The 23,393-nt window shown below is 52.2% G+C and overlaps 1 protein-coding gene across 13 annotated transcripts in view; it reads right to left on the bottom strand.

Annotated features, from left to right (window-relative positions):
- Positions 1-7,653: 7,653 nt before the first annotated feature.
- Srcin1 (SRC kinase signaling inhibitor 1) overlaps positions 7,654-23,393 on the bottom strand; it is a 66,843-nt gene continuing 51,103 nt past the window's right edge. For 4 of the 13 annotated variants that reach the window (XM_085829594.1, XM_029483827.2, XM_029483828.2 and 1 more), the window contains 5 exons: positions 22,748-22,982; positions 20,545-20,699; positions 20,177-20,329; positions 15,717-15,863; positions 7,654-9,662 (listed from right to left, as the gene is read on the bottom strand). In XM_085829594.1, coding sequence (XP_085685720.1) covers positions 9,528-9,662; positions 15,717-15,863; positions 20,177-20,329; positions 20,545-20,699; positions 22,748-22,982 — 825 coding nt within the window. In that variant the 3' untranslated portion in view covers positions 7,654-9,527. The other 9 variants (XM_085829598.1, XM_085829597.1, XM_085829592.1 and 6 more) reach the window with 7 other exon arrangements.

The following is a 23,393-nucleotide window of genomic DNA, read 5'->3' as shown; positions in this document are numbered from 1 at the left end:
CTGCAAACAGTAACAGACTCTAAAGATGAGAAGGTCACACGAAGATACGTCTAGATGAGGAAACAGAATTCTTTGCAGGCAGAAAGGGCCTTTGAGCTGAGGAAAACACACTTGAACCCACACAGAGGATAAATACTGTGGTCATGGGGAATAGAGAAATGTATTTTTCTTGTTTCTCTTTAAAAGAGAACTCAGCTGCACAAAACAATAATTGCAAAAGCATTGTCCATAAGGTGTGGTTTGTATCATATTAACCACATGGAGGAAGGGGAGAAATCTACATTGGAGCAAACTTTGGGTTTGTTTTATTTTGTTTTATAGTCAGGATCTCACTATGTAGCCCTGACTGGTGGAACTCATTGTGTAGATCAGGCTGACCTCAGCTTATAGCAATTCTCCTGCCTCAGCCTCCTGAGTGCTGGGGATTACAGATGTGTGCCACCATGCCTGGTTTATGGTTTGAATCCAAACGGTCTCGCTCCGGCTCAGATCTTGACCTCCAGCTCAGATCTTGACCTCTTGGTTCCCATCTCACTCACACCACTATTTTGAAGTCGGTGGGCCCTACCTGGCAGAAGAAGATCACCAGGAGCCTTTGGAGGTCCTACTGCCCTGATTCCAGCAGGGCCCCTGTGTCCTCATCCAGCTACACTGTGTTCTCCACCATGATGGACTGAAACTCCCTTGAATTTGTGGTCCAAAATAAACTCTTTATTTACTAAGTCGTTTCTGTCAGGTATTTGGTCACACCAATAAATAGAATACATTTTTTTTGTTTTTGTTTTTTTGTTTTGTTTTGTTTTGTTTTGTTTTGTTTTGTTTTGTTTTTTGAGACAGGGTTTCTCTGTATAGCCCTGGCTGTCCTGGAACTCATTTTGTAGACCAGGCTGGCCTCGAACTCAGAAATCCACCTGCCTCTGTCTCCCAACTTTTTTGTTTTGTTCTGTTTTGCTTTTGTTTTTGTTTTTGTTTTTGTTTTTTGAGACAGGGTTTCTCTGTGCAGTCCTGGCTGTCCTGGAACTCACTTTGTAGACCAGGCTGGCCTCGAACTCAGAAATCTGCCTGCCTCTGCCTCCCAAGTGCTGGGATTAAAGGCATGTGCCACCACAAAATAGAAGTTCAGCATAAAGAAACCACATGAGCAGTTACTGAGAGAGCTAAGGTAACTATTTGAGTATGAAGCAGAAAGTCTCATTAGGGACAAAGACATTTTGTGTCTAACTAGGGACCAGGATATTTTGTAACAGTCTATAAACCGGACTGTAAGGAGTTAAAACCGGTGTATTCCCAAGGGCAACCCAGGTGCAGGAAGTCTAGCAGGCTTGGAAAGAAAACTACGGTTTGATGTGCTAGTTGGAGAGTCCGATATCCCATCCTCAGTATAGATAGAACTGACCACAGGAAGATCCCATCCATCCTCAGTGTAGATAGAACTGACCACAGGAAGCAAGCCTGATCCTCTTTAAACCAGCTGGGCTCCAGGGCTCTGAAGAGCACTCTTAAGATGAGAAGACTCCAAATATGTCTTCTCAGATGCACATGGAACATCCTCCGGGTAGACCATATCACAGGCCTTAAGCAAGCCCGGCTGCTTGTCAAAGGAGAGAGAGCACATAAAAGCTTCCTCTTACCCACAGTGAGATTAAGTTAGAAACTAAGAGGTTTGGGGCCAACAAGATGGCTCATCAGGTAAGGGTGCCTGCTGTCAAACTGTACCACCTAAGTTTGATCTCTGGAACCCACAGGGTGGAAAGAGAACAACTCTTGAAAGTTGTCCTCTAAAGCCAGGCATGTTGGTGCACACGCTTCATCCCAGGGCTCGGGAGACAGATGCAGGCAGATTTCTGAATTCAAGGCCAGTCTAGTCTACAGAGTGAGTTCCAGGACAGCCAGGGCTACACAGAGAAACGGAGACTCACTGTGGCTTGGGCCCACACAGGGAAAAAAAAAAAGACTTGCTACAAAGCTGTAACAATCAAGATAAATGAGGGGCTGGAGAGGTGGCTTAGCAGTTAAAAGCACTGGCAGCTCTTCCAGAAGACGGGGGTTCAATTCCCAGCACCCACATGGTGGCTCACAACTCTCTGTAACTCCAGTTCCAGGAGATCCAACAGCCTCACCAAGACGTGAATACAGACAGAACACCAATACACACAAAATAAAAGGTTACATTTTAAAAAAATCAAGATAGATGCTTCAGAGGCTGAAGATACGGGGCTCAATTCCCAGTACCCCATAGCCAGGTTGGGTGGTATACACCTGTGATCTCAACAACTGGGAGGTAGAGGCAGGGAGATGAGACGCCAGCATTAGCTTCTGTTACATAGAGGTCTGAGGTTAGCCTCGGATCTATAAGATCTTGCCTCAAAAAAATAAAGACACCAATATGGATATACAGAAGACATAAAGCCGACATGGAGAAACTGGAACCCTCTCAGGGGACTGGTGGGAATGGAAGCCATAGCTGCTGCCTCAGGATGGTGCAGCTGGGCCAACAAACAGTCTGAATTGCATCCTCAGATCCCCCATCAAGGTCTGAAGAAGGCACTTATTCCCAAAAGTTGTTCTCTGATGACCTTCATACACACCCTGTGGCACACATATCTGCCACCATGTTACACTTGTTACCTGAGCGTGCATGTACTAACCACCCAAAGCTGGACTGACGCGCACACATACACACACACACACACACACCACATAGAACCTACATGCTGGAGAAGGGCTTAGCCGGGGAAGGAAGGCAGCTCCCCTGCATGCTTTATCACAGCTGACTTTGCTAACACGGCTGGCAGAAAAGAAGCCAGGCTGCTGTGTGGTTCCATCCCTGGGTAAATTCTGGGGGATCCCCACAGGGGAAGGAGATGAGTAATTCCCCAGGGATGGGGTGTCACAGAGGAAGGAGCTGAAATAGGTGATGATAGTTGGGGGAGGGGATCAGGGTTTTTTTTTTTTGTGGGTGTTGAAAATATTCTAAAATTAGAATGTGGTGCTGGACACACATCCACAAACAAACTAAAATCCACTGGGCTGTGGATGTTAGATGAGAATTTTATGGTGTAGAAAACGCATCTGAACGGGCACTAAAGGCAGGCAAGCAAGCCGCACTCCAACCTTGCGCCCCTGTAATAAAGTTTGCTGTTTCCTGAGAAATGTTTCTTTAGGAAAAATTAGTGTTGAGGGAGAGGCGTAGCGCCGCACCGCGCCGCCCCTCCCCCCCGCCCCTCCACCCCCCCACTTTCCTGTCATAGGCGAGGACCGGATCATGGCTACCTGGCTCAACTAATGCAAACAGTAGTCCTAGGTTTCTTTCTGAGCCGTCATGTGGTGTCATTGCCAAGACTCTGATACTTCATTCTCCTCATTCATTCATTGGCACCCACAACCGTGAAAGCTGCCGCGGAGAAGCATCTCTGCACCTGGGAAGGTCTTGGACGCTTGCCTAGCAAAGGGCATATCATATCGCCCCTGCACAGGGGCACCATTCGGTTCCCAGCACCCACATCAGATAGCAGAGATCCCAAGACCCCTCTTCTGGCCTCCTCAGAAACCTTCACTCATACGCAAACTCCTCTCCTCACCTGCAACATACACAATTAAATATAAAATGTAAAAAGGTAAGAAACCTTCCCAGCACTGCCACAGCTCCTAGAAGACACACAGTTTCCTGTTCTTGGCCCCTGAGCCTGCCCCCCACCCCCACCCCCGTCTTCCACCCCCCCCCCGCAACTGTCTCTCCTTGAGCTACTTGGGTTTTCAGTTCTGTCCTAGAACCAGAAGGCTACTTTTCACCCTTAGCCCTGCCTTTGGCCTAGGACTCTGTAACCAGCTCCAGAGTGTGATTCCTCCTATTTTTGTTGTTTGTTGTTGTCGGGTTCGTTGGTTTTGTTAAGACAGAGTCCCATAGCCTAAGCTGACTCAAGGATGCTTCCTGCATCAGAGCAAGGATTACAGGTGTGAGCCACGTCTGACTTTCATTTATCAGGAGGGAAAAGGTCTCTCTCTCTCTAATCCAGACTAGCTCTAGATCACCCTGCCTTAGCACACATCCCCAATCCACCGGATGCTCAGATTATAGGGATGCTACTCATTTGGGGGGGTTTATTACATTTTTAATTTACGTATTTTATCAGGGCAGGGCACAGCATGTGTGTGGACGTCAGAGAACTTGCAGGAGTCAGCGCTCCCTCCTGGGTTCCCTCTTTACTTGCTAAGCCAGAGTCTTGTATACCCCAGGCTAGCCTCAAATTCACGATCTTGCTCAAATCTTTCTTTTTTTAAGGAGTTATTTATTTATATGAGTTCACTATAGCTGTCTTTAGACATAACAGAAGAGGGCATCAGATCCCATTACGGATGGTTGGAGCCAGCATGTGGTGTTGGGAATTGAACTCAGGACCTCTGGAAGAGCAGTTAGTGTTCCTAACCGCTGAGCCATCTCTCCAGCCCGCTCAATCTTACTTTAGTTCCTAACCCTTCTGCTGCTGCATTCCCAGTGCTGGGCTTACAGGCTTATGTCCCACTCCCAACTCCACCCCTCTTTTTGTTGTTGTTGATGATGACAGGGTCTCACTATGTAACCCTGGCAGTCTGGAACTAGCTATGTATATCAGGCTGGCTTCCAACTGATTCACCATTATTGGGAAGTTTAAAATCAATCTTAAAAGTTCTGTGTGAGTATTCTGGGTGGGTGCGTGAGCACACATATATGGAGGCCGGAAGTATGTGTCTTCGATTGCTAACCAGGGTCTCTCACTAAACCTGGAGTTTACCTGTTGGATAACCTGGCTGGCCAGTGAGCTCTGAGGACCTGTCCTCAACACCCCCCTCCTACCCAGGGTCACAGACCTGAACCACTATGCCTGGGTTTTATGTGGGTGGTGGAAATCCAAACTCTGGTCTTTATGCTTGTATGGCAGGCACACTACTGAGAGTCATCTCCCCAGCCCTTCCAATCCTCATACTTATGGTCTCCACTCAGGGGACCCCAGGGCCTGGCCATCCAGGGCAGGTCCACATTGTGCATTGCCACCATATTTACAGAGCTGTCTCTTTGTCCCAGTGCTTGCTGCCAACCAGTTTGTAGACACTCGCCCCCCATTTCCTGGCTGGCTCCTCTGCCACAGGCTACAGTTGGCCCTGGGGTTACCTAGGCACAGCAGCAAGGAGATCTATTCGGGAGTTACTCGGGGGGTGAGGGTTGTGCCTGGCACGATCTCTGGCATGCAGGTGACGCTATGTTTGTTCTCCGTTTTAAAAATGTCAGGGGAGGGGTGAGGAGGAGGGGGTTGGCTGCTCTCTTGTTTTCCAGGAATACTACAGGAAATTGACAACGACCTGCTGACATTCTCAAAGTCACAGGAATAGCCTCTAGGTAGACTGAGGTCTGACTCAGGGCAATGGCTGGAGGTGACTCATGCAGCAGTGAGCAGGTGCGCTAGTGGCTGTTAGAGAATGATGCTAAGGATTCCAAAAATGGCTGGGAGTGTGTACTTTCAGGACCCTGCCTCCCCATGGGACAGAGGTGACCAAGGACAGACGGGTAGATCTGGTAACTCACCCAAGAATATAGGAAGTCTCAAAGACAGAAGGAGTGGGAACTGTGGCAAGACCTTCAGAATTCTTGAATTGAGGCTTTCTGAAACCCTGAGTGGGACATCTGGCCCATGCTCTGCACACTGTGGGTAGCAGGTACATTTCACTGCACATTTGTTTCATTTATTTCATGTAAGTTTCTGTTAGTTCCAGGAGTCTGAAAGTGATGGAGTATACATCAGGGGCTATCCCTCCTGGTGGGCCAGAGGATGAAACCCAACAACGCAGTGCTCCAGGTAATCTGACCTTCAAGAGCTGGGCACTGGGGCCCGGTGGAGCTGAATTCAAACTGTGAGTTTAGAGATCTCTGGTTCTGTGACACAGGAAAGATGCCCAGGATCTAACTCACTGGCGGTCATGGGGGACGAGATGGAGCCTCTTCTGTGACGTCCAGCCTGGAGCTGACTCTTTGGAATTAGTGGAGTTAGCTGGGCATGGTAACACATATAGAGGAAGGTAGTGGATCTTTGAGTCAAGGCCAGCTTGGTCTACAGAGCCAGTTCCAGGACAGCCAGGGCTACACAGAGAAACCCTGTCTCAAAATTCCAAAAAAATAAAAAAAGGCGCTTGCGGTGTCCTTCCCCATGGTAGCAGGAATCAAGTGCTTCCGGCCCTGTCTGTCCCTTCTCTGTGTCATGCCCTCTAACTCAAGGCATGCTGGCTTCAGAGTCCCCACCCCTCTGCTGTTCACCCCACTTCCTTCCATGCCCCAGTGAAATAACCAGGCACAGCCCACAGGAAGAAGATCCAGGAGAGAAAAAAGAAACAAGTTTTATTAAAGCCCCAACACTCGGCTAGAAAAACCAAAAGGGACGGGAAGAGAGCGGGGAGGTCTGGAAGAAAGGAAGGACATTAAAAAAGAGACAGAAAACACAGCAACCCTTTCCATTTAGAAATCGTCAAGTTACACTGACAGAGGTCACAATATCCACAGACGCCATCACTTCTACACCAACACAGGCCCTACAGGGTGGACGGGTGGGTGTGGAGCCGGGCTGGCCTTGGGGGGCCCCGCTTGGGACCTCACTCAGAGCCTTGGCCCGAGGCCCCTGGGGAAGAGAGTATATTGTGGAAGGGGCCAGAGAGAACCCCCCATGCGAGTATCACAGCACAGCGGGCAGGGGTGAGGGGACCAGGTACAGGGTCCCCCGATGTGGCAGTTTCTCTTGTCAAGCACACACTGATGGATAGCGTCGAGGCGCATGCAGCTGGGGGTGGGGGAGGGGATTGACGTGCTGTGGGCTTTGAGAAGACGGGTGGGGTGGGGAGCTTGGGAGGGGAGCCGGGCGAGTGGTGCAGGGATGATGGAACACACACATGCACACAAGTACTCACACACAGAGAGACCCTCTCACACGCCTGCCTGCACCTGCATACAACCATACCCACAGCTGACGTTATCTGAACCCATCCCTATGTGGTCCTCACATGAACAGCCAGGTGTGTCCACACACATCACACATGTCCTTACTCCCAAGGCTCTCCTCATGCAATCATATTGATACCAGGCAGGTCACATTCACATACATGTACAAGGCTTCACACATACAATATCACATTTTGCCTATGCACACACAACCCATGCATGTGCACACAAGTTATGTAGGCTCGTGCCAGCGTGTGCACACACACACACACACACACAGAGGCTGCACACAATCCCATACAAATTCCTTTCAGGACACACACGCGCAGGAATCAAATTGAAGAACTAGAACTACGCAAAGCCCACGCGGGCCTTGCCTGAGCTCGTGGGGCAGCCCCTGCATGAATAGTCACGTCCTCCACCTCCCTGTCTCTCCACAAAGGACACTCAACTCAGGACAATGACGGAGGGGTGCACACTCAGGTCTCAGGGCTGAGCGGGTGTGGGGGCAAGCAAAGAGTAGCAAGCAAAGAGAAATGGAGTGGAGGGGCCCCTCCCCCTCCCCTCCCAAGCCAGGGGTCTCTGTACAGCCAAATCAAACCAAACTGCTCCACAGGGACTACAGAAACCAGGCCACACGCCTGTCCCCAGCCCCTCCCCTGCCAGACAGCGGCCAGGGAGAGTGTGCTGTGGTTTTCTTTTTTTTTTCTTTTTTAAATATTTATATATATTTATATTACGTATATTATATATATATAATATGTAAATATATTTTTAAAACAATATAAAATGTTAAGACACTTCACTTAAATGTAAAGAGTTGCTTGCAATTAAAAGTAATTGCATCATTGTGAGGTCCTTTTTTTTTTTTTTTAACTATTTTTTAGGGTTTTTTTTGTTTTTTGTTTTGTTTTTAGTTTTTTTCTGGGAGGGATTTTTTTCTTCTTCTTTTGTTATTTTTCAAAAAGGCTTGTTTGCCTTAGTACAAAAATGACCCAAAGCTAGAAAACAAGAGCAAACTAACAAAACAAATAGAAATAAATAAAAATAAATAAAATCAAAGAAAGGAAACACAACCCAGTTTTCCCTCCCAACCCAAACCCTCAACAGCTGCCGCTTGGCTTTCCCCTGCTGGGCGCCAGGGTCCTGGGGTTCTGTCCCTTCAATGGCTCCTCTCTGTGCTTACTGTGGGACTGGTCCCAAGACCACACCTCTGTGCTTACATTGCTTTGTGCTCCAAAGGGAAGCCCCTCCACCCTTCCGATCTTCTTCTTTCTTGCTCTGGCCCCACTGTACCGGCTGGGGGCGAGGCCAGAACCAAGTCAGCCTCTCCCTTAGACTCCTGGACCCATTCAAAGCCAGTCTGTCCTGTGCAGGGCCCCTGCAAGGTATCCAGACTGGAGTACTAACTGGCTCTTCTGCCTTGGGGACCCTCAAACACCTGACAAGTGGTCACCAGATCCCCACCGGCAAGTCGCATCTCATGCCTTCCCTGAAAACCCTCAAATCATAGAGGCTGGCTGAAGGTCACGTTGCGCCCTCTAGGGGTCAGAGACTTTACTGCACCCACCTTCCCTTCTCCCTGTATCCCTCAAACCAGACCCTTCCCACCCTCCAAACATGTTTCTAGGCCCTTCCATCTTCCCCACCCCACCCCCATAAAATAAGTTAATGGCATTTAAAGTGCTAAATTAGGGAACTAAAAGTACCAGATGCCCCTCTCAGAACTGCCCTCTCCCAAGGCAGATCCCCAGGGGCAGGCTGTCCCCAGAAGCACCTTCCGTAACAGGTGTCCTGGGGACCTCCTTCCATCTGTTGCTAGCACCAGCCGGACACTGAGCAGCAGCGAGCCGGCTTCTCCCCTGGCACCTAGGGTCCCCCTTTTCCCTCCTCACACCCAGCCTTGGCCTCTTCTCTGGGGATCCCCTCCAGCTAGGCCTGCTTCCAGGCCCACCCTGGTTCGAAAGAAAAACCACAGGCCAGCAGCAGAGTTCTGTCTCTTCGAAGGCTGGACAGACAGTGGGGCGTCTCCAAGGCCAGGGTCTCCCTTGTCCATTGTCCAGCCTGATGCTGGGTCAGTCCTTGTCCATCTGTTCCTCCAGGAAGGAACCCAGTAACGGGAGGGGGGGCCTCGCTCCGCTCCAAGTCTCCGTGGCTCAGAGTTTGTTCCAAGTGTTCTTGGGAAGTTAGAGGAGGTGGGAACTTTGGATGGACTTGGGGGGGAGGGGAGGGGAGGAGGGTGAAAGAGCAGAGGGGAAGAAGATGACAGGAAGTGGGCGGAGCAGAGGCCGCTAGGGTACCGGAAGTCAGGGGAAGTTGGTGTGTTTGGTTTTTAGCTTTCTCTTTTGCTCTTTAAAAAAGAAAAAAGAAAAAAAGGAAAAGAAAGATAATTAAAGGAAATCGCTTAAAAAACCAAAAACACCAAGAGGAGATGAGAGGGCGAAGGGCCATGCCCCCTGCAACCCTTCAGGCGTGAGAGTGGGCAGGGTAGAGCGGGCATGAAAGGAAGGAGGGACGATGGCGGGAGTATGGGAGGGGCGGGCTGGGGTGGTGGCATGAGGGGCTTCTAGAAGGAGATGGAAGAATTCCTTGCCCCAAAGGAAGTCAATACAGGGATGGAGGTTCTGGAACCAGAGGGCTTTTCTGAGCCGGGGCTTGAGGTCTCATTCGGACCGCTCACCTCTTTAGATGGTTTAGTGGCCTGGAACAAAAACAGGGGTCAGGGGTCAGAGAGAGTAAAGGAGAGCCTCCATGCTGGCTCCTGGCTGAAGTGTTGAAAAATGGGGAAACTCCACAATCCGAGAGACAATTAACTGCAAAAGCGAGAACCAGAGGGGGCGGGGCGGCTGGAGAGAGTGCTCCTCTGAACTAGGGGGAGGGGGGGGACCACAGGGTGGGGAAGTGTGTTGGCAGTGCGGCACAAAGAAGGTTGAGGGGAGCCATGGGTTTGGATCAAAGGCCTGGAAAGCAGAGTGGGGAGGGGGGGTTCAGTCCATGGTTACTGAGAGAGAAAAGACAGAAGACAGAAGAGACACCAGAGAGACCCAGCCCAGGACAGGCAGAGGGGACAGGGGGTGGAAGGGCGGGTGAGGGAGGGAGAAGAAGTGTATGGTTAGTAGCAACAGGGACGCATCTAAAGCCAGGGCAGATGGGGTCAGTAGCTCAGCCCAGCAGTAAAAGTCCTGCCTCTGACCTCTGTGGGAGACCAGTCCTCACCAGAAGGCCCCTGGTCTAAGCTGGAATGAGCTAGCCCCATCTGGGAACTGGGAGTAGCCACCTGCTACCACCAGCATCCCTCCCAGTTCAGGGATCCCCACTGTGGCCCTCCCTGTTCATGCCCCTCCCCCACCCCAGTCCCACGTGCCCCTAAGGTAGCTGGAGACCATTCTCTGAGGGACAAGCCGTGCTCCAGGTGTGCCTCCCAGTCAGAATGCCCTGTGCGCACGCGTGCACACACTCTCCTTACTTCTTTTATATTTGTCCCCCAGGTTTGTTCTTTGGAGCCATGGCCTCCAAGGTATGGCTTAAGAACCACCTGTGTCATCTCCAGGGTACATTCTGTGGCATGTGTCACATTCCAGGGAGTCCTTCCAGAGTCATCTCTACTTTTGGGGTGGGACTGTGCATTTTAAGCAGGTGTCACCACTGGGGAATGATGACACACAAGTCAGGCAGCCTCGAAGTCTGTAGCTGTGACCAGGGACTCACCTAGAGTTTAGCTATCAGTGTGATAAATGAATAAACAGCCTTGATTAAAAAAAACAAAAAACAAAAAACAAAAAACAGAACAAAGGCTGGAGAGATGGCTCAGCGGTTAGGAGTACTGACTGCTCTTCCAGAGGACCCGGGTTCAATTCTCACCGCCCACATGGCAGCTCACAACTGCCTGTAACTCTAGCTCTAAAGTACCTGAGACCGTCACACAGACAGACACGCAGGAAAAACAGCAACTCACATAAAATGGAAAACAATAAAACAAAGCAAAGCAAAAATCCTGTTGTAGTGATGCCTGTAATTCTGGAAAATCTAAGGCTGATTCCAGCCCAGCTTTGGGCTACTTAGTGAGACTCTGTCTCAACAAACCAAACCAAATAAACAACAAAAGCCATGTTAAAGAAAAAGAGGGAGCCGAGCAGTGGTGGTGCACGCCTTTAATCCCAGCACTCAGGAAGCAGAGGCAGATGGATCTCTTGAGTTCAAGGCCAGCCTGGTCTACAGAGTGAGTTCCAGGTGACAGCCAAGACTACACAAAAGAAGAAGGGGGGGGCGGAGGGGAAGGAGGAGGAGGAGGAGGAGGAGGAGGAGGAGGAGGAGGAGGAGGAGAAGGAGAAGGAGAAGGAGAAGAAGAAGAAGAAGAAGAAGAAGAAGAAGAAGAAGAAGAAGAAGAAGAAGAAGAAGAAGAAGAAGAAGAAGAAGAAGAAAAAGAGAACTGTGTGGCTCCAGTGACCCCCCTGAGGTTCCTGAGATCAAGCAGGTATCAAGTGGCCCATCTGATATTTATATAGGCTTTCCCGAGCTGCGGCTGGCAGCCACTGTCTCCCCTTCAGGAGAGTCTCAAGCAAGCATGTGGATTCAGTAGTGTCTCCTCTACTGTCAGTGTCCTACCCCACGGCATTCTGTTCCATCGCCACGGGCCAGGGGTGACCCTGCTCGCCCTCGACAACAGGAGTACCTGGGCCTGGGGATAAACTCATAACACAGGTGACTAAGTGTTCTCTGCCACTCGCTTTGGGTTCAGCCTGCTGCCCCCACCCCATCCCTTTTGCCACCACCTTAGGGTCTTCCGCTTAGTTATTTCTCTGAGCTGGAGGGATGGCTCAGTGGTTAAGAGTGCTTGCTACTCTGGCAGAGGACCTGGGTTCAGTTCCCGGCACCCACACGGCTGCTCACAACCACCTGTAACTCTAGCCTGAGGGGTCTCATGCCCTCTCCTGCACACATGTGCTGACGGGTGCATATGCGCTCACTCAGGCTCACACACATGCACATGAATGAAATATTAAGATGGGCAGTGGTGGCGCATGCCCTTAATCCCAGCACTAGGGAGGCAGAGGCAGGTGGATCTCTGTGAGTTCCAGGCCAGCCTGGTCTACAGAGTTAGTCCCAGGACAGCCTACACAGAGAAACCCTGTCTTGAAAACAAAACAAAACAAAACAAGCAAAAAGCCAGCTTCCATTCATCTGGGGACTCCCTGGCTGTAGCTCCATACAAGATTTGCTGAAGCAAAGGGAACAGTTAAGGCGACTCTATGCTGCCCAGAGTCCCTGGTCTGAGGAGTTTCTGTCACTTCCATGTCACCTCACCTGACGATGGGTGGTTTGGTTTCTTTCTGTTTTGTTTTGTTTTGTTTGTTTGTTTGTTTTTTTAAGATGTATTTATTTTATGTGTATGTGCGTTTTGCCAGCATGTATGCCTGTGCACCACATCCATGCCCAGTACTATGGAGTTCAGAAGAGGGTATCAGATCCCCTGCAATTGGAGCCACAGGTAGGTGTGAGCCACTGTGTGGGTGCTGGGAACTGAACGGGGGTCCTCTGTAAGAGTAGCAATTGCTCTTCACCACTGAGCCGTCTGTCCAAGTCCTCCCTACACACACCATGGGTCTTGATTCTGATAAGAGAAAGCAGAACTTCCCAGCTTTGTGATGAAGCAGAAGCCTCAGAGAGACTCTGCTCTCCTCTGGGAGAAGTGGGATACTCATGGACCCAGGGGCCATGGCGGCATGCCGCTAGACCATGGCATATCTGCTCTCCCTCCAGGCCCTGACCCACAGTTCCAAATGGGGTTAAGTCAAGCTGGAGTCTCATACCCAGCTGATTGCCTTAGCCAGGTCATTTCTGGTGACCATCCATCCAGGGACTAACAGGAACAGCATTCTCCTGTTACCCCCAGTCTTCCCCCTATTGTGCCCACAGCTCCAGCTACCATTACTCTCTGGTCTCAGCACTAACGTCATCCCCTCAGCAACTCTGGTGATTCCTTCACTAAAGGCTCCTTCACGAGAGGCACTGAAAGACAGAGTAAGTGGCTGGCCTCCAGAGCTCCTTGTCTACACCAAGCCCTTGGTCCCTCACCTCTAGGTGACAAGATGGAACCCAGTCCCCACCTCACCTACCAGCAATCCTACAAACAACGTTCAAGGGCTCTTCCTATCATCTCCAGGCCTCTGTCGTGTCCATTGTAATGCACTCCCGTCTTGGAATTTTCTTCCTACACTTCCCAGGTCCCCACCATGTCTAGTTCTCTTAATCTCATTGACATCAGAGCTCTGAGGCCAGGTCCAGTGCCACAGACCTGTCATCCCACCTACTTGGGCTGCTGAGGCAGAATCCAAGCCAAGGTCTGCCTGGGAAACTGAGTCAGAGCTTGTCTTAGCGACACAGGTGGACTGAACATGTGTACGTGTTGGCTCCGAGCCTAACGGAGAACCAGCTGTGTAGACTGGACAGCCCTGAAGAGATTCAAGCTGGGCTTTGTGGGCATAGACTTTAAACTGTGATGTGTCTGAGCATTCATCAAATACGCATTTTAGAAAGTCCTCACAGGTCTTAGAAAACCGATAAAAGTTTACAGCAGTCACAGATGACCTTAGGAGACCACACATTTTGGTGGTGACACTACATTGTTGTTGTTGTTGTTGCTTTTTAATTTTTTGTTTGGTTTTTCTACAGTGCTAGGGGATCAAACCCAGGACCTCCCCCTATTAGACAGACAATCCTCCACTGGTCCAAACCTCCCCACACCAGTTCCTTTATTGTTTTCTTTATTATTTTTTAAATGACCTACGAAACATGTCTCGATTCATCAGAAAGCTGACAGACCCTGGCATAGCACAGGTGACAGGAATGGCTGGCAAAGGGCAATAGGGTGGGTTGGGATCCATCCTGGGGTGGGGAGGAGCAGAAAGGGCCCAGTGCAGTCCAGGAGCTGTGGGTTTTGGGGGCTGCGTGGTGCTTCCTACACCTGGAGATGCTCTCACCTTTAGACAATGGAGGAACTGGGACACTGAACTGGGCTGGAGGAGAGGGCTCCCTCAGTGGCCAGGCAGGCCGCGTAAAGATGGAGCAGAAAGGAGCCAGGTATGCGGCTGATCAGGCTGTGACACCTGATTTGGCTGATCTGGCTGGGCGTCCCCTTCCTCCCTCATCGCTCCATATTCCTCCCTCCCAAGGCTCCGGAACCTTGGATCCCATCTCAGCATCCAAGGGCCTGTGGTGGGAGGACAATGGTCTCCAGTAGATTTTCCTCCACAGAGAACTACTCTTGGGCTACAGGCGTACAAGAAGATGCACTGTCCAGCTTGAAGCATCATACAAGCTTCTGAGGTTCAAGATGGACCCAGGATGGGGAGGGGCTGATATAAGTAAGAGTGGGGGGTTACCAAGCCAGAGAGGGGCTACAAGCAGCATAGATGGGGGGCAATCGCTAAACAGCCCCGTTACCCAGAGGTAAGGAGGAGCTAGTGTGGCTTTGGCGGTCTTGCCACTCCCTATAGGGAGGCAGGAAGGCTGAGGAGAAGGGTCAGGCCCAGAATATATGAAGCTGATCCACAGAGCAGCAGGTAGCAGGGCCTGGGTTTCGAAGGAGCCAGAAAACAGGACAAGGGTGGTGATGTGTAACTGCCTTGGTGGGTGGTGGTGGTGGTGTGGGGTCTTGACTGCACAGAATCAGGCATAAGCATGGTAAATATTCCATAGCTACCAACTGCTTTTCTGGGCATGAAATGAGGGGACCCCCTAGCACCCCAGAAGAGAACTGGGGGGACGGGTCTCAGTGGGTGAGCCTGGGGACCACGAGAAAGTAGGGGCTGCGAAATTAAAGCTGGGGTCAACTGAATGTTTGTCTTCCTAGGAGCCAACAGGTAGACAAGGTTGCCCAGGGCTATCTGGGGCCTGTGGTGGAAGCCGTTTTAAGATTTTAAGATAGCTAAGTCTTGGCTTGGCTCTAATGTCATTTGCTATGCAGGTCTGGGAGATCTTTTTCCTGCTCTGAGCTGATCCTTGTGGCAAGCCTTAACCATCCCTAACCTTATACCTCTGAGCTTTGGATCTCTATTTAGACAGAACAAGGCCTACCTGAGACCCCAAACAGGTCTGGCACATAAGAGCTAGCTACTCAGGAGAGGTTTTGAACTCAGTGTGTGTACTGAGGGGCTCGCAATAGCTACATCCAGGACCCTCCTCTACTCTCTGACCAGGCAGACCTCATGAGCAGGCTCCAGGGCCCTAGGCAGCATGGGTGAATTCTGTCAACTCCAAACCTACACATCCAAGTGGCTTATTACATCAGCGGGGTCCTGACCACACCCGATGGGTATTACAGGCTGTGAGTCCCCAACCTGTCACTGAAACATGCATGCTCAAACGGCTTCTTCCTGACCTGAGGGAGGACGAAAAGGTGTGAAACAGGTGGGCGAGGTGCCCAAGAACAGAGGTAAGACAGCTGTGGTGCAGGCTGCAGAAGTGACCCAACCACTGGGGCAGGGAGTGAATCTGTACAGGGCAGGCCCTGCACAGGCAGGGGGTGAGGCTCCTCTACCCCTGAGCAGGAGACTGGCTATGAATTCAGGGACTCGTGTCTATACCATATCCAAAGCACTAGGCTCACGAGAAGAAAAAAAAAAAAAAAAAAAAGGAGGGCATCATGACAAGAGGAGAATCAAAAGACTCAGGACTATCATTAAGACAGTGGCATATAGCATAGCCTTGGTGTATGACCCTCCAGGGGCCTGGGTGCCTGGAAGTCCACCCTCACCTGCTGCTGGGCCTGGATCCTCATGTATTCCGTTCGTTGCTTGCCATGTTTGCCTTTATCAGGGCTGCCTGCTGGGCCCTGGGCCGCCTTCAGCCGTGAGGCTCCGGGAGTCACCACCTTCATGGGTGGCACACTGCCACCACCACTCTGTGGAAAGAGAGACAGGGCTGGGGTAGGACAGTCCGGTGTGGAACTTCAAGCATTAGGGGAGGGGGTGTCTCTGGGGTTAGGACCTCCTTAAGTAGGCCCATGGAGGCCTGGAGACTCCTCCCTGACTCTACATAACCATCTAAGACTTAAGTTCCTTCTGAGCTCAGGGTCATGGCCTCCCTGCAGGAGATGATCAGGCTAGGCCCTGTTCTGGGTAAGAACTCACTTATCCTGAGTGGTCCAGAGGCGGCTGTACCTTCCTAGGAAGCCTGCTTCCACAGGGAAGGCGCCAGCGCAACTCAATTCCCAGCAGAGGATTCCATCCTGGTCCAGGAGACCAAGTTGGAATTGGAGGGGGGACTCTAATAAGAGAGCACCCCCAGGTAGGTCCACATCACCCCCAGAGTAGGAGGTAAGAAGAGAAATCTCCCCCAGAGCTGTGTATATCTAGCTTCCTATAGTCACTCTTTCATGTACAGTCCTTCCCTAGGGGGGACCCAAAGGCGCAAGCAGAGATATGACAGGGACAGAAAGAGACAGAGACAGGAAGGGGGAAGGGGGTGGAGAAGAGGAGAAAGCTTTATTCTCCGGCTTACAGAGAGCAGACAGGGACAGAGCCCACTTGGTTCATGGCCGCCGGGCAGCAGAGCTGAGTCCTGGGTGGGCCGGCTTCCCGGCCGCCCCTGGCTCTGCCCATAGGCCTTGGCCTGGACGAAGGCTCCCAGAGCATGGTAGACTGAAATTCAGACAGTGAGATGAGGGAGGTGGGCAGAGCTTCTGCGGCCCCACTCTTCCACTCTGCAGACCCAGAGCCTGGAGCAGGAAGGCAGCAGGGAGAAGAAGGGGATGGCAGCCACCTGGGGGTGGGGACGTAGGGGCTGGGGGATGCCTGGACACGTCATGGTCGTCATCGTCGACTTGACGCCCATCTCACTCAGGGTGGTTTCTAGTTCCTGGAGAGTCTCCTCCAGGCTGTCCATACGTAGTAAGGTAGCATCCTGTACTGTACTGCCTGAGTTGATGGCCTGCGGTCCCCTACTGCAAGCTTGCGTGTCACATCCAGAGTCGTGAGGGGTCTCCTCTGAGTGGCTCTCAACAGGAAAAGTCTTCCGAGTCTCATCCGAGGACGGTCCCCAAAGACAGAGAACGCTGGCCTCCACACTGTGAGGCCTCTGTAGAAGTGCTGGCTCCTTTCCGGGCACTGAGCTGCTCCTAGACCAGAGTGTCTCAGCCACTAATCCCAGCAAGGCCTGGGGGCCATTCCAAGCCTTCCCACTGCCAACCAGGGTCCGGGGTCTGGGTGTGGGAACTGTCCTGGGACCCAGTTCCTCTAAGGTGATCTCTGGCAAAGTGGGAGAGCTGGAAGTGCATTCTGTCAAGATGATTTGAGGGACACAGAAGTCCCTGGGCCCTGAGGCAGCCTGTAGGAACAGAAAATGGGCAAGAATATGATCCCCGCTGAAGGAATCCTTAGCTGGGGTGAGGCTGAGAGAGAGATGAGCCCCACTGCCTTCCTCTCCCAGGTGGGGAAACTGAGTCAAGGAGCACCCTGATGATGTCACCCAATATGCTGGGGACAAAGCTGAGCCCAGAGCGCAGGTGTCTTTCCATCCCTACTAACCCGCAGCCTCCTGCTTCCTGCAGAAGCATAAGATGTGTTCCTTCCCCACTGCCCAGGTTACACTTGGGAGCAAATCTTAGGTTTCCTCCCAGGGACTACAGAACAGTAACGTGGGCGGTGCAGCAAGTTAACCAGTGAGGACGCTCTACTAAGTAAGTGTCTGGTATCATTTGAGCAAATACAAGCTACTGGTTGAACTGCGACTTCAGTCGTACGACCATACTGGTTTCTATCTCAAGGATGGGCCATCATCCTCATCTGGGACTCCTGGTCTCAACCTGTGAGCCCCATCCCAGTGAACTCAGCTTTGAAGAGGTGGAGCTTGGCACTGGCCAGTTCCTCGGCCTCATACACTGGGCAGTTTTCCAGCTAGGCACCCATTTCTGTGTGAGCACCTTAGCTCTGGTTCTGGCCAAGCAAGGTCCAGAGTCCTCAAGGGCCCTGTGAACCTGAGTGAATTCTGCCCAAACTCTAAGTACCAGCCCATGGCAGACATTACAGCTCATGTCTTCATCTTCAATGCTTTTCTGTAACCCATGAAATGACTGTCACTCTCCCTGTCCCCTCTTCACAGGTAAGGAGCAGCATATGACTCACACCTTGTCCAACCTTCAGCTCGTTAGCAGCAGAGCCAGGATTTGAACCCAGACAGCCTGAGTTCAAGTCCCGTGCTCTTTTCACTAAACAAGCTGATACCCCCTCCTCCTCCACCTCCCAAGGCAAACCACCCAGCCCTACCACTGCTTACCTGGAAATGGGGTGCACACAGAGAAGGCAGGGAGGGCCCCCCGGCTCGACAGGCTCTTCCACCTGACAGCATCTCAGGATGCAGAAGGGGAAACCAGGCAAAGGGCCTGGCCTGCTGGGTCCCCTCAAAACTGAGTCTCAGAACCAGAAAGGAGCAGAGCTGGGTGCTGAGGACAAAGCCCGTCAGGAAGTGTCCCTTTCACACCGCTCAGCCCCTGAAGACTCCCAGGGGCTGCACACAGCACTGTCCACCTTCTGATGCCTGTCTGCTCCCTCGCCAGGTAACCAAAGACCACCCGGCCTCAAGCCGGGCCACAATGCTGGTGGCCGCCATCACGGACCTCATTGTGGGTTGGGAAGAATCACACAAGGAAAGGGAGGGCGTGTGTGTGCATGAGAAGTTGAGAACTGAGGTCCTCTTACCCCAACCTGGCAGCGCAGAGGGAGAGATGTCTAGACCTTCCTCCACCCCCGCCCTCCTCAAGCACAGGCCCCTGGAGCGCAGACAGCAGGCCCACCCCCCACATTCCCACAAGGAAATAAGCGCAGCAGGACAGCAGCAAAGGCTGAAGTTAGAGAGAACACCCCAATGCCGAAAGAGAAAACCAGCAGCCAGGGAAGGCCATGGCTTCTCTCATTCCAAGCTCCCTGACCGCAGTGGCAGGGTGGAGGCAAGAATGGCCACAGGGCAGGGAGAGGTTTAAGAAAGCCATCTCGCTGGTCTGTCCCTGACTCCCCAGTGGGAGAGGCCGAGCCCTGAGCCCAGTCCCTGGCATGTGCAGCAGAGCAGGGTAGAGAAGGCAAGTATCAGGCAAGCTCTCGAGACAAGGTCAGATTGAGCTGGACCCTACGGCGGTTCCTGAACAAGATCCAAATTCCCATCTTGGCCCCAAGACAACTCACAGGCTTTGGATCCAGCCTAAACCCAGGCCATTAATGGGAGCAAAACACTCAAGAGCCAGACAGAAGCTGGCCTGTAAGAGAATTCCCGGGTCACACCAAATACCCAGGTTGCAGTCTCCAAGGAAGGACCCCACCCCCACCCCCGACACCAGAAACCTCGAGGAGGGAACAGATTGTGTAGTTGTGGGCTGCCCTTGGCGTGTGCAGGAGGGTGAGAGTCCACGGGGCGTGAAGCTGGGGCTGTGGCGGAGGGGCTGGCATGGGTGGCGTGTTAGCGGGTTAGCGTGAGAGATGCAGAAAGGAGGCTGTGGAGGAACAGGCAGAGAGAGGTGCAGAGAGGCCCGTTACCTTCCGTGGGGAGCCCAGAGCTGAGCCCCCAGGGGACCCCATGTCCTGGGGGGACAGCAAGGTGGGGATCGGCTGGCGGCGGGGCGTGGGGGGAAGGGAAGATACTGAACTCCTTTCAAACACCTGGGGAGCAGAAGGCAGGGGCAGATTTGGAGGACCCAGGTGCTAGCCGAGTGCCTAGGCAACAGTGATCCAGAATGGCCACGGGTTCCAGTCACACCTTGGCATCTCACCATGGTCGGTCACTGACCTGCTGCATCCTGAGTCTCTCCTCCAAAGGACCCTGACATGCAGGGACTTTGGCATAGGGCAAAGATCTATGGGAACCCTACAGGCTGTGGCTTGTACTAATGCAAGAGCCTGAGCCCTTTGGCATGAGTGTCTCCAGGATTCTGACCTCAGAGTACTGAGGCTTGAGGGGTTTGGAGCATGAGCTATGCTGAAGACTGCCTGGGTGGAGGGGGTCTCGGTAACATCGTGCAAGTCTGGGGCTTTCAGAGTATAGTGAGTCTTAGGGGGTCCCTGGGAGAATCTGAGACTATATAATGAAAATTCAAACCTACCAGGACGAGTTTTAGACTCACTTCCCAGTTCACAGTGGAGAAGAAATAGAAGCTAAGAAAAAGGGTCCTGGGCTAACAAAGGCTTGGCCAGGAACCTGGCCTGGCGGAGGTCTCACGCGGTGACCCACCTCCAGCTCAGCAATGATCCTCTCCTCGTCGTCCTCGTCCTTGATGGCAGAGGCCATAATGGGCGGCGTGGATGCGGGGCGGACCACCTCAGACACGGCACGGCGCAGCTTCACCTGGGGCTTCTGGACCTCCAGCTCCTCGGACTCAGCCTTCTGCAAAGACAGGTGCCTATCAAGCCCAGGCCCTTCCCTCCCTCCAGCAGTGACACCCTGCCAGGAAGACCCACCCCTGACCCTGCCAGAGCCTGCTGTGGTATCAGAACAACACACAAGGTGCAACTCAAGTTGGGTTGCATTGGCTGACTGCCACCCTCTCAGAGGTCACCTCAAGCCCGTCCCCCCCAAACCCCACCAATTGAAAGTTGTACCTTGATGAAGGCTGAATCTTTCTTACTGGTGACCACCACTTCTCCAGTGCGCGTTGTGGTCAGGCCGTGGGAGGAAGGGAAGCTCCGGCGGGGAGGGGGTGGCGGGGGTGACTTGGAGGGCTTCTCTGTGCGGTATCGGGGCACTGTGAGCTCATCTGCAAACAGTGAGGATCCCCAGGAACCCATCACCACAGTGTCCACAAGTGCTCACTCCTCCAGAAATGACCAAGAGGACAGCTCAGGTCAGGGCAGGGAGGAAGGCAGGACCCATTCCTTTCCATTTCCCCATGCCTGCCAGGGGCACACCCAGCCCCTCTTCCTCCAATAGCCCTCAGCCGCTCAGTGCTGACTGTGAGCCTGGAACACTGAGGCACCTTGGGGACCCTTTACTTGGAGCTGCTGACCCAGCCTGGGCACCTTAAGACTCCCGAGGTTCATGCCCACGCACAAGCCTGGGCCTCTGTGTCATTCTAATGTGTCTCATGGGCACAGCTGCTCCTCAGCCCCACCAGACTCTGAGCTCCCTCCTTTCTCTGAGGAGCCTGTCCTGCTCTTGGCCCTGCCTTCCTCCAGCCTGGTTTCCATGGCAACTCATGGAAAGGTCACTCAAACCATAACACCCTTGCCTTTGATTCTCTGTGGCTTTCCACCAACCCAAATAGTCCAAGATCCTAGTCCAGCACCTTCCACAACCTCTCAACCTTGCTCTGTTTGAAGACCCATCACAGACCCTGCTCAGCCAAAGCCACACCTCCCCTGCGCTCCCTGCCAGGCATGCTGCCCTGGGAAGGAGCAGCTCACAGGCTGGGAAGTGCCTGCTCATTTCTAATGCTCCAGTGGAAAGCACTCCTCCTTTCTGAGAGTCCCAGCGTGGCACAGGAAGGAGATGCACTTAGCCTCTTTGTTCTAGGGACATATGAAATGTGGCCTGGGACAGATTCTATAACCATGTGAAGTCTGTCCTCTCTGTAAAGGGGAAATGACTGTGTCTGCCTTCTGCAACTGATGCAAAATCATTAGGAAAGACTGACACTCGACACCCAGTAGGCATCATGTAGTCAGCGCCTGTCTCACTGTCAAATTCACCCGACCAGTAGAAATGACTCAGAGGTTAGAGAGGCCGGCTGTGCAAACCTGATGACCTGGATTTGATCCCAGGATCCCACAGTGGAAGGAGAAAAATTAATTTCCACAAGTTATCCCCTGTCACATCCACACACGCACAAACAAATAAGATAATTACAGATATTTTAAATAAAAAGAAAATCCAGGGGCTGACGTGATGGCGCAGGAAATGAGCACACTGGCTGTTCTCCCAGACCCAGGCTTGAGTCCCAGCACCCACATGGCGGCTCACAGCTATCAGTAACTCCTCTTCTAGGGGATGTGACACTCTCAGGCCTGCTCAGGCACCAGGCACACACGTGGTGCACAGACATACACGGGGACACACCACACACACACACATGTACACACAAACACATGTACACACATACACACACATACACACACATGTACAGACACACACATACACACACACACACCACACACACGTACACACACACATACACACACGTACACACACACATACACACACATGTACAGACACACACGTACACATACACACACATGTACAGACACACACATACACACACACGTACACACACACACACACATACATACACACACCACACACATGTACACACACACACACGTACACACGTACACACACACACACACACACACACATACACACACACACACACACACACACACACACGAAAATAAAAATTCTGAGCTCCCTGAAGCGTTCTTCACGGTCAGGGTTGCTGGCAGCACTGATGTAGTACTTCTCTTTCAGATGTTGCCTCCCGACACTGGCAGGCTTGGGAGGTCACAGCCCTGTCATGGTGGCCAGCAATATACTGCCCTCAGAGCATCCAGCATCCTTCCTCTCCCTCAGGTATGTTGGGCTTGGATGTACTCTTGTCCCCTGCATGAGCCTCCCAGGAGCAGAGGGGAGAAAACTGGACGGACCCCAGCTTACCCTGTCATTCTGTGTCCTGTCCCTTCAGTGACTACTAATGGCTAGCACCCCATTCTCTGGCAGCCTGGCTACCATGGCAATCGCTCTCCAGTGCTTCCCCCCTAAGTCAAGCTCTGAGGATGGGGCTCCTTCACCTCTAGGACTTTATCCCCATACCTGATCCTCTTCTCCCACTGGGCTCTGTCCGGGGAGCTGCCTTCTGACCATGGGGTGCCTTAGGGGGCTTGTGGTCTGGAGTGGGAGCAGGGCCTGGGTGGGTCTTGCTGGCACAGTCCAGGTCAGGGATAGCCTTGAGCAGCTCAGCCTGGGTCTCTTCCAGCAGCCGGTTGATGTCCTTGGCACTGTACTGGGTCAGGGCTGCCCGCTTCTCTTCCCAGTCTCTCTCCGCAGCCTTGAGAGGGGAAGCAGAGCTGAGGTCAGGACTCTGGCTCAGGAACCCCTGAGCTCCTGGGATCAGCCCCTCCTCCAGCCACTAGTGTTAAGAACAAGAGGAGAACTTTACATGAGACTTGGCCCCTCCTACTGGGTGCTACACACTTGTCCCTGTATCTTAGAGAGGCCACTCCCATCAGATACAACATTATTGGGTTTATTTCTGGACATTCTATTCTGTTTCACTGACCACCCAGCTTATGTTTATGCAAGTACCATATTGCTCTAGTTAGTACAGCTTTACAGTATACTTTCTATTGAGAAGGGTACATGTCACCAATATTTCTCAGATCCTCCTCCTAAGGAAAAGAGCCCACGTGCTCCTTCAATACCTGACATTCCAAGTGACAGCAAGAACTGTGAGCCTAGC

The sequence above is a fragment of the Mus caroli genome, unplaced genomic scaffold, assembly GCF_978045245.1.
Source record: "Mus caroli unplaced genomic scaffold, Mus_caroli_1 scaffold_13, whole genome shotgun sequence".
NCBI lineage: Eukaryota > Metazoa > Chordata > Mammalia > Rodentia > Muridae > Mus > Mus caroli.
Note: the sequence above shows the minus strand (reverse complement) of the source record. Positions and strands in the feature narration are given on the sequence as shown.